General features: G+C 43.5%; 1 protein-coding gene across 2 annotated transcripts in view; it reads left to right on the top strand.

The window, feature by feature from the left end:
* Positions 1-15,814, top strand: part of LOC311134700 (calcium-dependent secretion activator 2-like) — a 239,946-nt gene that overhangs the window by 95,692 nt on the left and 128,440 nt on the right. For both annotated transcript variants that reach the window (XM_084168466.1, XM_084168465.1), the window contains exons 7-8: positions 13,608-13,719; positions 15,050-15,189. In XM_084168466.1, coding sequence (XP_084024592.1) covers positions 13,608-13,719; positions 15,050-15,189 — 252 coding nt within the window. The remainder of the gene's footprint in view (positions 1-13,607; positions 13,720-15,049; positions 15,190-15,814) is intronic.

The raw sequence follows: 15,814 nt of genomic DNA, 5'->3' as shown, positions 1-15,814 counted from the left end.
CTGGCCATTGATTTCGGCATGGTATTAGACTGTCGGCGGTGGCAGGAGTCTGGTAATGCGGTAATAAGACTGCCCTTTCAGACTCTGTGGTGGAGAATCTTCCCAGAGCTCAGACTGTGATTGTCCTCCATTTCATGCCACTACAATATACCATCCTCTTCATTAGCCCTGAAACTAGAAGAACTTGGCCTTTAAGCCACTATCTTGAATATTTCCTGTTGTTCAATTTAATGGTAATTTCAATTAACCACATACCCTTTGATTCTTGAAATGCATAACTTATAAATGCCCCATGGCCTTATAACAACTGTCCTACCACATCATAACCCAAATAAAGTCATACTCCATTGTTTGTTTTCTCATAATCTCATGGACGGCCAGTGTTTTTAATGTATGATTTCAATGTATGATTTTAAGTAAAGTTATTATTATTATTATTATTATTATTATTATTATGCATCCATCTATTACACAATCATTACAGTCTTAATTACATTTTCTGGTCCTTTCCTTACCATTGGAGGCTCCATTCAATTTGAAGTCATTATATGCATTTGTGTAGGCTGACTGCAAGACCAATGTTTGTCATCATCTTGCATCTTAGTTGGATTAGAGGGCAGTTACTTGACTGAATGAATCAGTGCATTTCTAAGTATTTTAAACATAGACAGACAGTGCTTGTCCTTCAGCAAAGATAGGAAAGACCTTCCTTCCCACACACTCACTCTCTTTTCAAGGAATAAATTAAGTAAATGTTTTGCATCAGCCAGGTAGGTATTTGCTGCTATTCTATACCTTGTCAGATAATGTATCTAAGACAGAAAACACCTTTGGAAAATACAGCACACATAGTTAACCTCCCTCCCTCACATGGCAAATGTAACTGTTGACTTGTGGGCTTTCCTAAGAGAGGCAAACAAAGACAGAACAATGTCGGGTAAAGTCTGCTAAGGGTTATCTCCAGTGTCCTTTTTCTTTGTGTACCGTGATAAAAATAACACGAGGCAAACAATAGCCACTTCTTGTTTGAATTTACCTTTTGCTTTACCCTCCTCTGTGAATTAGTTCATATTTATTTTGTCTCTCAGTTCTGAATGCAATCCACACGTTGCCTTGGCAACTGGGAAAAAATAAATGTGTTAGTTACGTTGAATTCCTGCTGTCATTGAGAAGTGAGGGGTCATTCAGGATTCTGAGGGCATGCCTGCATGCAACTGAACATACATACACATACACATACACACACTAACACACACTCTGTATCTATCGTGCAGGTGTTATCCCACTGGGCACAGACATCAGTTCAACGCTAGTTTTAATTAGATTTGATTGTAAATCCAACAAACATTTTAACCATCTCATTGGTTTTAGGGTAAAAGTGGATTTAGGTGAAAAAATGACAGATATTCCCGAAATCCCTTTACGTTGATGACTTTCTGCAAATCCAATCAGTTTTCCACACTGATTCAACATCATCACATACATTCTTTGTTGTTGAAATGATGTGGAAACAATGTTTATTCAATCAGTTTGTGCCCAGTGGGATAACTGAACCACCCACCATGCTCATCTTCCACCTTAAACCCAAATCAGAAGCTTCCAGTAGAGTACAGACCTAGAGTTCTTCACGGGTCCACCCAAACCTGATTACCCGGGACCCGACCAGGTTGGGTCCGAAATTCTGTAGTTAACTCTTGGATCCGGGTCGGATCTGATTGTCTCGGGGATGTGTAAGTATAACTGATTTGCCGGTAAGGACCTGTACAGACCTGAACGTGACTGCTGCAGTAGAGAAAGAGAGAGAAAAGTATCTCATTTATGCTGCTGCTCTTTGCTTTTCACGAGAGTGGCGCGTGTAGCTTGTTGTTGTTAGCCAATTACAAGTCATCAAAGCGGCACTAGCCTCTGGCTCTATGTGTGCAAATTAGGAGATCAATGGAAGATAGAATTAAAATAACAGAGTTTAATGAGAAGGATAGGCTACAACGACCAAGAGCCAACAGCAACAGGAAGGCTGCTACTTAATACTCTGAATGGAGTTGTTGTTGTAATTGTGTAGGATGGGGTAAAGCGCAGCTTATGTCGCAGCAATTAGCCTACCCAGCTAGCTAGCTTGCTAGCTATCTTAAGTATATAATCTTCTCGGTTTGATGCAGTCAAAACAGGTACTATGTCATCAGATTGGATGATAAATAACCTAGCTTTGGCAGCTAGACGTTAGTAACTAGTTTGAGTCGGCTTGGTTGCTGCTGTCTCTCTCTCCCTCCTCCCCGTTCCCTGCACCTTGCACCACTCACACACACCACACGGCCCCTTCCTCGCCTGCTGCTAGACCTCCTCCGTTCCTCTCTCCCTCGGCTCATGCATTAACAGCTTCAGTTAATAATGTAGCAAGCTAAAAAAAAATGATTTTCTACTGCTTCCCTCACTCGGATCGGATCAGACCTGGTCTGGACCAGACCGGGTCTATACGGGGCCGGGTCTGGTTGTCCTTGGGTCCGTTCAGACTGGGTCTCCATTATTTCTACATTAATTTATTTGGGTAGGCTCCGGGAAGGAAAGCCCCGGGTCCATTTCGGAACCTCTACCCACAATGTGTTATTGGCATAGAGATCTTAAAATTGTATATGGGTGATTCTACAGAAGTGTTGCAAATTGCAGTCCCACCCCCAAAAAACTATATTTTTTAAATAGTATGTATTTACATCTAATTAAATCTAAGGCAATAACAAACATTGTTAAGTTAATATAGTACAAAGCCCTCAATGGCAATGTCTATACTAAAACGAGTTATATCCATCTACAGTACCTTGCGAAAGTATTCCGACCCCTTGGATTTCTTCACATTTTATTGTGTTACAAAGTGGGATTACATTTTTTTATTTTTTATTTAATCAAAAGTCTACACAAAATACTCTAACATATATATTTTTAAAGATAAATAAAACATTCATAGCTAAAATATAGTTGTTGCATAAGTATTCAGCAAGCCTAAATTAGTTCAGGAGTAAAATCTGATTTAACAAATCACATAAGTGACATGGACACACTCTGTGTGAAATTGTAGGGGTTTACATGATTTTTGAAGGACTAACCCTTTCTCTGTACCCCATACATACAACATATGTAAGGTCCCCCAGTCAAGTATTGAATATCAAGCACAGTTTCAACTACAAAGACCAGGGAGCTCTTCGAAAGCATCATAAGAAGGGCAGTGATTGGTAGATGGGTAACAATAATAAATCAGACATTGAATATCTCTTTAATCATGGTCAAGTTAATAATTATGCTGTGGATTATGTATTAAACCACCCAGACACATCAAATATACAGTCATCCTTCTGAACTGAGCTGCAGGACAGGAATTAAACTGCTCAGGGATGTCACCATGAGGCCATGTTTTTTTTTTTTTTTAAACAGCCTACAGAATTCAATGGCTGTGATGGGAGAAAACTGAGGATGGATCAACAAAATTTTAGTGACTCCAGAATAATGACCTAAATGACTGAGTGAAAAGAAGAATACAAATATACAGAATATAAATATTCAAAAATATGCATCTTGTATGCAACAAGGCACTAAGTAATACTGAAGAAAAAAAACAACAACAAAGGAATGCACTTTTTTACCTAAATACAAAGCCTTATGTTTGGGTTAAATCCAACACAGCACTGAGTAACTGCCTCCTTATTTTCAAGCATCGTGGTGGCTGCATCATTGTATTGGTATGCTTGACATCGGCAAATACTGGGAAGTTTTTCAGGATAAAAATAATTGGGGTGGAGCTAAACACAGGAAAACTCCTAGAGGAAAACCTGCTTCAGTCTGCTTTACACCAGACACTGGGAGAGGAATTCACCTTTCAGCAGGACAATAACCTAAAACACAAGGCCAAATCTACACTGGAGTTGCTTAAAAAGAAGACTGTGAATGTTCCTGAGTGGCCAAGTTACAGCTTTAACTTAAATCTGCTTGAAAATCTATGGCAAGACTTGAGAATTGCTATCTAAGTGAAAGCACTTGAATAATTATTTTTATAATAATGGGCAAATATTGCACAATCCAGGTGTATCTTGTATTTTTGTATTTATTACGGTTCCCCATTAGTGGCTGCCAAGGCAGCAGCTACTCTTCCTAGGGTCCAATCACAATTTACATACAATAAAACAATACATAACACAACACATTATTACACACTACTCTACCATAACATATTTACAATACAAAATCAATAATACAGCAAAATAACGATATTAAAATGTGTGTGTGTAGAGTGCGTGTGTTAGCATGTGTTTGTGAATGATGTGTGTGTGTCTCTTCACAGTCCGCGCTGTTCCATAAAGTGTAGTTTTATCTGTTTTTTTAATCTGATATTACTGCTTGACTGAGTTACATGATGTAGAATAGAGTTCCGTGCAGTCATGGCTCTATGTAGTACTGTGTGTTTCCCGTAGTCTGTTCTGGACTTGAGGACTGTGAAGAGACCTCTGGTGGCATGTCTCGTGGGGTATGCATGGTGTCCGAGCTGTGTGCCAGCATTCCAAACAGACAGCTCGTTACATTCAGCATGTCAACACCTCTTAAAAAAACAAGCAGTGTTGAAGTCAATCTCTCTTCCACTCTAAGCCAGGAGAAACTAACATGCATGTCATTAATGTTAGCTCTCTGTGTACTTTTAAGGGCCAGCCGTGCTGCCCTGTTCTGAGCCAACTGCAATTTTCCCAAGTCCCTCCTTGTGGCACCTGACCACACTACTGAACAGTAGTCTGCAAAGCTCTTATAGACTTACCCAGGAAGACTCACAGCTGTATTCGATGCCAAAGGTGTTTCTAACATGTATTGACTCAGGGAGCTGAATACTTATGCAATGACTATATTTTAGTTATTTAATTTTGTATTCATCTTTAAAAAATGTTAGATTTGTTTTTTCACTTTGACATTACAGAGTATTTTGTGTAGATCCACAGTAATCCAAGATGGCATAGTAGTGCGGTCGTGTATTGTGTTGTGTCCTCGTGTAAATAGCCATTTTTTTAGTTTTTTGTCTTTTATTCGTATATATTTCTCTATCTCACTTTCCATCCTTTAACTAAATATACCTCCCTGCAACCCACCTCACCCAATGTGGAACGGATTCTATTATTTGTTTATTTTTATCAAGAACCTACAGCTGAAACTAGCCAGCTAGCCAGCTAACTAGCTACTTGCTATTAGCCACCGTTAGCGGTCTTCACCACTGTCCATGGCCTGCACTACCTACCAGCCAGCTCTAGCCAGGACAATTATCGGCCAGTCTGCACAGCGTGCTATCGACCCAGAGCAAATCGGATGTTCTGCCGGAATCACTGGACCTTAACACCGGACCATCGCAACTAGCTAGCTGCAACCGAATGGCTGTTGTTGGATAATCACCACCTCCCGACGTAGCAGCGCCGGAAGAAGATGGCTGCCGTTTTACAGCCCTCTAACCAATTGTACTATTATGTGTGTTTTTCCGCGTTATTTGTAATTTATTTTGTACATAATGTTTCTGCCATCGTCTCTTATAACCAAAGAGAGCTTCTGGATATCAGGACAGCGATTACTCACCTCGCGTTGGACGAAGACTTTTTCTTCAACGAGGCGTTCGCGAAGGATATTCTACAGACACCCAACAAGGCCCAGATCCCCGTCATTCGCGTGAGGAAGAGACGGAGATATCGTGGACGCAGATCCGGGTGCCTTGTAAGGATCCGACGGCGAACGAGTAAACTGCCTCTCCCATCAATCCTATTAGCCAACGTTCAAGCTTTTGAGAATAAAATGGACGATTTAAGATTACGGTTATCCTACCAACGGGACATTAAAAACTGTAATATCTTATGTTTCACGGAGTCGTGGCTGAACGACAACAATGATAACATTCAGCTAGCAGGCTATACGCTACATCGACAGGACAGAACGGCAGACTCTGGTAAGACAAGGGGCGGCGGTCTGTGTATATTTGTAAACAACAGCTGGTGCACAAAATCAAATACTAAGGAAGTCTCGAGGTTTTGCTCGCCTGAGGTAGAGTATCTTATGATAAGCTGTAGACCACACTATTTACCAAGAGAGTTTTCATCTATATTTTTCATAGCTGTCTATTTACCACCACAAACCAATGCTGGCATTAAGATTGCACTGAATGAGTTGTACAAGGCCATTAATCAACAGGAAAACGCTCATCCAGATGCAGCGCTCCTAGTAGCCGGGGACTTTAATGCAGGGAAACTTAAATCCGTTCTACCTCATTTCTACCAGCATGTTAAATGTGCAACCAGAGGGGAAAAAACTCTAGACCACCTTTACTCCACACACAGAGACGCATACAAAGCTCTCCCTCGCCCTCCATTTGGCAAATCTGACCATAACTCTATCCTCCTGATTCCTGCTTATAAGCAAAAACTGAAGCAGGAAGCACCAGTGATTCGGCTAATAAAAAAGTGGTCAGATGACGCAGATGCTAAGCTACAGGACTGTTTTGCTAGCACAGACTGGAACATGTTCCGGGATTCTTCAGACAGCATTGAGGAGTACACCACATCAGTCACTGGCTTCATCAATAAGTGCATCGATGATGTCGTCCCCACAGTGACCGTACGTACATACCCCAACCAGAAGCCATGGATTACAGGAAACATCCGCACTGAGCTAAAGGGTAGAGCTGCCGCTTTCAAGGAACGGGTCTCTAACCCGGACGCTTATAAGAAATCCCGCTATGACCTCCGACGAACCATCAAACAGGCAAAGAGTCAATACAGGTCTAAGATTGAATCATACTACACTGGCTCTGATGCTCGTCGGATGTGGCAGGGCTTGAAAACTATTACAGACTACAAAGGGAAGCACAGCCGCGAGCTGCCCAGTGACACAAGCCTACCAGACGAGCTAAACCACTTCTATGCTCGCTTCGAGGCAAGCAACACTGAAGCATGCATGAGAGCACCAGCTGTTCCGGACGACTATGTGATCACGCTCTCCGTAGCCGATGTGAGTAAGACTTTTAAGCAGGTCAACATTCACAAGGCCGCAGGGCCAGACGGATTACCAGGACGTGTACTCCGAGCATGTGCTGACCAACTGGCAAGTGTCTTCACTGACATTTTCAACATGTCCCTGACTGAGTCTGTAATACCAACATGTTTCAAGCAGACCACCATAGTCCCCGTGCCCAAGAACTCTAAGATAACCTGCCTAAATGACTACCGACCCGTAGCACTGACGTCTGTAGCCATGAAGTGCTTTGAAAGACTGGTCATGGCTCACATCAACAGCATAATCCCAGAGACCCTAGACCCACTCCAATTTGCATACCGCCCCAACAGATCCACAGATGATGCAATCTCTATCGCACTCCACACTGCCCTTTCCCACCTGGACAAGAGGAACACCTACGTGAGAATGCTATTCATTGACTACAGCTCAGCATTCAACACCATAGTGCCCTCTAAGCTCATCACTAAGCTAAGGATCCTGGGACTAAACACTTCCCTCTGCAACTGGATCCTGGACTTCCTGACGGGCCGCCCCCAGGTGGTAAGGGTAGGTAACAACACATCTGCCACACTGATCCTCAACACGGGGGCCCCTCAGGGGTGCGTGCTCAGTCCCCTCCTGTACTCTCTGTTCACCCATGACTGCATGGCCAGGCACGACTCCAACACCATCATTAAGTTTGCCGACGACACAACAGTGGTAGGCCTGATCACCGACAACGATGAGACAGCCTATAGGGAGGAGGTCAGAGATCTGGCCGTGTGGTGCCAGGACAACAACCTCTCCCTCAACGTGACCAAGACAAAGGAGATGATTGTGGACTACAGGAAAAAAAAGAGGACTGAGCACGCCCCCATTCTCATCGACGGGGCTGTAGTGGAACAGGTTGAGAGCTTCAAGTTCCTTGGTGTCCACATCACCAACGAACTATCATGGTCCAAACACACCAAGACAGTCGTGAAGAGGGCACGACAAAGCCTATTCCCCCTCAGGAGACTAAAAAGATTTGGCATGGGTCCTCAGATCCTCAAAAAATTCTACAGCTGCACCATCGAGAGCATCCTGACTGGTTGCATCACCGCCTGGTATGGCAACTGCTTGGCCTCTGACCGCAAGGCACTACAGAGGGTAGTGCGTACGGCCCAGTACATCACTGGGGCAAAGCTCCCTGCCATCCAGGACCTCTATACCAGGCGGTGTCAGAGGAAGGCCCTCAAAATTGTCAAAGACTCCAGCCACCCTAGTCATAGACTGTTCTCTCTGCTACCGCACGGCAAGCGGTACCGGAGTGCCAAGTCTAGGTCCAAAAGACTTCTCAACAGCTTCTACCCCCAAGCCATAAGACTCCTGAACAGCTAATCATGGCTACCCGGACTATTTGCACTGCCCCCCCACCCCATCCTTTTTACGCTGCTGCTACTTTGTTAAGTATTTATGCATAGTCACTTTAACTCTACCCACATGTACATATTACCTCAACTACCTCAACTAGCCGGTGCCCCCACACATTGACTATGCAACGGTACCCCCCTGTATATATAGCCTCCCTACTGTCACTTTATTTTACTGTATATATAGCCTCCCTACTGTCACTTTATTTTACTTCTGCTCTTTTTTTCTCAACACTTTTTTGTTGTTGTTTTATTCTTACTTTTTTGTTTAAAATAAATGCACTGTTGGTTAAGGGCTGTAAGTAAGCATTTCACTGTAATGTCTGCACCTGTTGTATTCGGCGCATGTGACCAATACAATTTGATTTGATTTGATTTGATTTGATTTTATTTGAGCCAGGCCCATCTCCCGTCTTTCTACCTCTCTGTCAACCGGACGGGACCTCCTAGTGTCGACACGGAGCCCCGCCGATCCATCACGACTGGTCTGCCGACGTAATCGTCTGATGTGGTTTCTACAGGCTTCCCGTTGCGACGACCACGAAGATCCATCTGCTAGCCCCGGCCCGCTAGCATGCGCAATCAACAGCCATGCCTCCTGCTCGCCTGTGCTTTAGCGGCCTACGATCTGCTTCCGAACTTAGTGCTGTTCACTGGACCTTATGATCACTCAGCTACACAGCTAATGCCTGCTGGACTGTTCATTTACATGGTACCCCATCCTGTTTATCTGTTTAGCCTCAGCCCAAACTTTCGTCGCCATTACCAGTTGTTGTCTTAGCCCTCCCCAATAACACCTGTGATTGCGTTATGCCTCTCTCCCATGTCAATATGCCTAGCCTATTGTTGTTTGGGTTAGTTCTTATTATACAATTTCACTGTAGAGGCCCAAGTTCAGCTCAACCAGCCTCAGAGAGCTCCTTTGTCCCACCCCCCATACACGCGGAGACCGGCTCAATCGGTACCTCCAGTGATACTATCTCTTTCATAGTTACCCAATGCTTAGGTGTACCTCCACTGTACTCATATCCTTCCATATCCTTGTCTGTACTTAATGCCCTGAATCTATTCTACAACGCCCGGAAATCTGCCCCTTTTCTCTGTACCCAACGCACTAGAAGACCAGTTCTTAAAGCCTTTAGCCGTATCCTTATTCTATTCCTCCTCTGTTCCTCTGGTGATGTAGAGGTTAACTCAGGGCCTGTAGCCCCCAGTATTACTCCTACCCCCCAGGCGCTATCATTTGTTGACTTCTGTAACCGTAAAAGCCTTGGTTTCTTGCATGTTAACATCAGAAGTCTCCTCCCCAAGTTTGAGTTATTCACTGCGTTAGCACACTCTGCCAACCCTGATGTTCTAGCAGTGTCTGAATCTTGGCTTAGGAAGGCCACCAAAAATTCAGACATTTCCATTCTGAACTACAACATTTTCTGTCTAGATAGAACTGCCAAAGGGGGCATAGTTGCAATCTACTGCAGAGCTCTATCATACTATCCAGGTCTGTGCCCAAACAGTTTGAGCTTTTACTTCTAAAAATCCACCTTTCCAGAAATAAGTCTCTCACTGTTGCCGCTTGCTACAGACCCCCCTCAGTCCCCAGTTGTGCCCTGGACACCATATGTGAATTGCTTGCCCCCCATCTATCCTCAGAGTTCGTACTGCTTGGTGACCTAAACTGGGATATGCTTAACACCCCGGCCATCCTACAATCTAAACTAGATGCCCTCAATCTCACACAAATTATCAAGGAACCTATCAGGTACAACCCTAAATCCGTAAACATGGGCACCCTCATAGATATCATCCTGACAAATGTACCATCTAAATACACCTCCGCTGTCTTCAACCAGGATCTCAGCAATCACTGCCTCATTGCCTGCATCCGTAATGGGTCCGCGGTCAAACGACCACCCCTCATCACTGTCAAACGCTCCCTAAAACACTTCAGCGAGCAGGCCTTTCTAATTGACCTGGCCCGTGTATCCTGGATGGATATTGACCTCATTCCGTCAGTAGAGGATGCCTGGATGTTCTTCAAAAGTGCTTTCCTCTCCATCTTAAATAAACATGCCCCATTCAAAAAATTCAGAACTAAGAACAGATATAGCCCCTGGTTAACCCCAGACTTGACTGCCCTTGACCAGCACAAAAACATCCTGTGGCGTACTGCATTAGCATCGAACAGCCCCCGCGATATGCAACTTTTCAGGGAAGTCAGGAACCAAAATACACAATCAGTTAGAAGAGCAAAGGCTAGCTTTTTCAAACAGAAATTTGCATCCTGTAGCACTAACTCCAAAAAGTTTTGGAACACTGTAAAGTCCATGGAGAATAAGAGCACCTCCTCCCAGCTACCCACTGCACTGAGGCTAGGAAACACTGTCACCACCGATAAATCTACGATAATCGAGAATTTCAATAAGCATTTTGCTACGGCTGGCCATGCTTTCCACCTGGCTACCCCTACCCCGGCCACCAGCTCTGCACCCTCCGATGCAACTTGCCCATGCCCCACCCCCCCACTTCTCCTTCACCCAAATTCAGACAGCTGATGTCCTGAAAGAGCTGCTAAATCTGGACCCCTACAAATCAGCTGGGCTAGACAATCTGGACCCTTTCTTTCTAAAATTAGCAGCCAAAATTGTCACAACCCCTATTACTAGTCTGTTCAACCTCTCTTTCGTAACGTCTGAGATCCCCAGATATTGGAAAGCTGCCGCGGTCATCCCCCTCTTCAAAGGGGGTGACACTCTAGATCCAAACTGTTACAGACCTATATCCATCCTGCCCTGCCTTTCGAAAGTATTTGAAAGCCAAGTTAACAAACAGATCACCGACCATTTCGAATCCCACTGTACCTTATCCACTATGCAATCTGGTTTCCGAGCTCATCATGGGTGCACCTCAGCCACGCTCAAGGTCCTAAACGATATAATAACCACAATCGATAAAAGACAGTACTGTGCAGCCGTCTTCATCGACCTGGCCAAGGCTTTTGACTCTGTCAATCACTGCATTCTTATTGGCAGACTAAATAGCCTTGGTTTTTCAAATGACTGCCTCACCTGGTTCACCAACTACTTCTCAGATAGAGTTCAATGTGTCAAATCGGAGGGCCTGTTGTCTGGACCTCTGGCATTCTCTATGAGGGTGCCACAGGGTTCAATTCTCGGGCCGACTCTATTCTCTGTGTATATCAATGATGTCGCTCTTGCTGCTGGTGACTCTCAGATCCACCTCTACGCAGACGACACCATTTTGTATACATCTGGCCCTTCATTGGACACTGTGTTAACAAACCTCCAAACGAGCTTCAATGCCATACAACACTCCTTCCGTGGCCTCCAACTGCTCTTAAACGCTAGTAAAACGAAATGCATGCTCTTCAAACTAACGCTGCTTGCACCCGCCCGCCCGACTAGAATCACTTCATTTACATTTACATTTTAGTCATTTAGCAGACGCTCTTATCCAGAGCGACTTACATTATTTTTTATACCCCCCGTGGGAATCGAACCCACAACCCTGGCGTTGCAAACGCCATGCTCTACCAACTGAGCTACATCCCACTACTCTCGGCGGGTCTGACTTAGAATATGTGGAAAACTACAAATACCTAGGTGTCTGGTTAGACTGTAAACTCTCCTTCCAGACTCACATTAAGCATCTCCAATCCAAAGTTAAATCTAGAATTGGCTTCCTATTTCGCAACAAATCCTCCTTCACTCATGCTGCTAAACATGCCCTCGTAAAACGGACTATCCTACCGATCCTTGACTTCGGCGATGTCATTTACAAAATAGCTTCCAACACTCTACTCAGCAAATTGGATGTAGTCTATCACAGTGCCATCTGTTTTGTCACCAAAGCCCAATATACTACCCACCATTGTGACCTGTACGCTCTCGTTGGCTGGCCCTCACTACATATTCGTCGCCAAACCCACTGGCTCCAGGTTATCTATAAATCACTTCTAGGCAAATCCCCGCCTTATCTTAGATCATTGGTCACCATAGCAACACCCACCCGTTGTATGCGTTCCAGCAGGTATATCTCACTGGTCATCCCCAAAGCCAACACCTCCTTTGGCCGCCATTCCTTCCAGTTCTCTGCTGCAAATGACTGGAACGAACTGCAATAATCTCTGAAGCTGGAGACACTTATCTCCCTCACTAACTTTAAGCATCAGTTGTCAGAGCAGCTTACCGATCACTGCACCTGTACACAGCCCATCTGTAATTAGCCCACCCAACTACCTCATCCCCATATTGTTATTTACATTGTTATTTATTTAGCTCATTTGCACCCCAATATCTATATTTGCACATCATCTTTTGCACATCTATCACTCCAGTGTTAATACTAAATTGTAATTATTTTGCACTATGGCCTATTTATTGCCTTACCATAACTTACTACATTTGCACACACTGTATATAGATTTTCTACTGTGTTATTGACTGTACGTTTTGTTTATTCCATATGTAACTCTGTGTTGTTGTTTTTATCGCACTGCTTTGCTTTATCTTGGCCAGGTCGCAGTTGTAAATGAGAACTTGTTCTCAACTGGCTTACCTGGTTAAATAAAGGTGAAATATTTTTTTTTTTTAAGATTGTTGACAAGATTGTTGTTAATTTTAATCCCACTTTGTAACACAATAAAATGTGAAGAAATCCAAGGGATCTGAATGAAAAGTTTGTGAAGGTTTTAGGTGCCAAGACAAATTTCTTCAGTCTCCTGAGGTTGAAGAGGCTCTGTTGCGCCTTCTTCACCACACTGTCTGCGTGGGTGGACCATTTCAGTTTGTCAGTGATGTGTACGCCAAGGAACTTGAAGCTTTCCACCTTCTCCACTGCGGTCCCGTCGATGTGGATAAGGGGGTGCACCCTCTGCTGTTAACTGAAGTCCACGATCATCTCCTTTGTTTTGTTGACGTTAGGTGAGAGGTTATTTTCCTGGCACCACACTCCCAGAGCCCTCACCTCCTCCCTGTAGGCGGTCTCATCATTGTTGGTAATCAAGCCTACTACTGTTGTGTCGTCTGCAAACTTAATATTGAACACTGCATTGTTGAGGAAGAGCTTGCAAGTAAGCATTTATTTGTACTGTTTACACCTGTTGTATTCTGTGCACGTGACAAATACACTTTGATTTGATTTTATGTTTAATCCTGAGGGTTGGAACCTTGTGTCTTTCAGGTGGGACACTCAGGGGGACTTCACGACGACGCACCCGTTACCCATGGTCAAAGTGAAGCTGTTCACAGAGAGCACGGGGGTACTGGCCCTGGAAGACAAGGAGCTGGGGAGGGTAAGACACCAGTACATACTGTACATCAACCTATTAATATTGATATAATTCACTATCAATATCAGCCACTATTGATATCAGTTAGTATTTATATCAGATACTAGCAATTAGAATGACCCATTCAATCATTGTCTTGGCAATGTAACAATGTACCTTTTTGATTTGAATGAAACTTCCCATACATATTTGCCCATGGTAGAAGTGGTCAGAAAGGGACTTTTTGGACCTGAATGCCAAAACATGTAGATGATAGAGGAGCTCAAAGTTGACTCATTTTGCATACCCCACCCTACTATGAGACATACTTGTCTTCATCAGTGGAAAAGATAAACGGTAGAGTTTGATATCATTTAAAAGCTTACAAACAGGGTTGTCAAACTATTTTATAATTTCTTGAATATATAGTTTTTTAATTGTCATTTTTTATCCTTTAATGTCAATGATCTATAAATAAAGTATATGTTGAAGCTTAGACCCTATTTTACATAATCTGTGTTTGTGTTGTGCCTCCATCGCATGTTTTCATAATTTACATGAAAAGGTAAAATAATTACATAATTTGTATGTAAAAAAAATAAAAATAATGATCTCAAGAAATTATAAAATAATTTGATAACCCTTTTTGTAAGCCTTTAAATTATATCAAACTCAACCATTTATCCTTAACATTGATGAAGACATGGATGTCTCATGGTACATTCTGACTACTTCTACAATGGTCAAATATGTTGCTGCTTCCCCCTGGGGGATGATGCCCCCTTGGGGATGGAGTCTGGAAGTGGTAGTGGTAGTGAGCAGTCTATACCAGTGGTTCTCAAACCTCTCCTCGGGGACCCCCAACTGTTCCATGTATTTGAACTTTTCCACAGCTAGCACCCTAAGTCAACTAATCTAATCAAGTCCTTGACTAGGTGAATCAGGTGAGCTAGTTCAGGGCTAAAACTAAATTTTGAAACGTCTGGGGGTCCCAGAGGAAAGGTTTGAGAAAAACCAGTCTAAACTACCTAACCTTTTCCATAACAATACAGAGCAACTGCAGAGGGGGTTGTGATATGAAAAGAAAGTGTGTCTTGTTTGTGTCTTCCCCAGACAGCCATGGTTTTCTGATGTCCTTCACCTGTCTGTTCCCATCAGAGTCACAAAATTTGAGGATGTGTACATCTTTCTGTCACTGATGAGAGAGACTGTTTGTGTATCTTGGGCAGTGGAGAAGCCCGAAGCCATCATTACTTAACCTCCTAAATTTGCTGGTTCTCTCTTTTTTCTATCTCTCCTGTGTCCTTGCCCTTTGTCACCCCCATCCTTTCCTCTCCCTCTCTCCCATTCCCAGGTGATCCTGAACCCCACCACAAATGGGCCCAAGCAGGCTGAGCTCCACAAGATGGTGGTGTCCAAGAACAGTCAAGATGCAGAGCTAAAGATCAAACTAGCTGTCCGAATGGACAAACCCCCCAACATGAAGCACAGCGGGTAAGAACTACACTACCCAATGATACTGAGGGTATGAACATCACTATCCAGTCATACTGAGGGTATGAACTACACTATCCAGTCATACTGAGGGTAAGAACTACACTACCCAGTCATACTGAGGGTAGGAACTACACTACCCAGTCATACTGAGGGTATGAACTACACTACCTAGTCATACTGAGGGTATGGACTACATTACCCAGTTGGTATGATGTTAGGTGGCAGTGGAGGTAAGGGAGAGCAGGCAAGCTTAGATCACACTATAAAGAATGTTATAGAACCCTAGAGTTTACTAGGATATATTTGTATGGGATATGTATGTTTTGTATGGAGATATAATGGAAAACAGCAAAGTGACTAACTCTGAAAGGGTTAGGCTGTAATAGAAACTATCATAAGAACACAAAGCAAAGAAAGGATAGCAGCACCCCCTAGCGGTGGCTGATAGAGGAGATGGAGAGAAAGAAAGGGATAGAGCTCAAGATGATGAGTAAGGAGCAGAGGCACGGGCAACTGCTCTCTGTCAGTATGCGGACAGAACATTTTGTATATGAGAAGTGTGTGTGTGTGTGTGTTCAAGTCATTTTGCCTTGTCTTTTTGATTGGAATGCATTATTTGAGG

This window comes from Coregonus lavaretus (assembly GCF_964263955.1).
Source record: "Coregonus lavaretus genome assembly, chromosome: 9".
In the NCBI taxonomy this organism is placed as follows: Eukaryota; Metazoa; Chordata; class Actinopteri; order Salmoniformes; family Salmonidae; genus Coregonus; species Coregonus lavaretus.
This window is presented reverse-complemented; position numbering and strand designations above follow the sequence as displayed.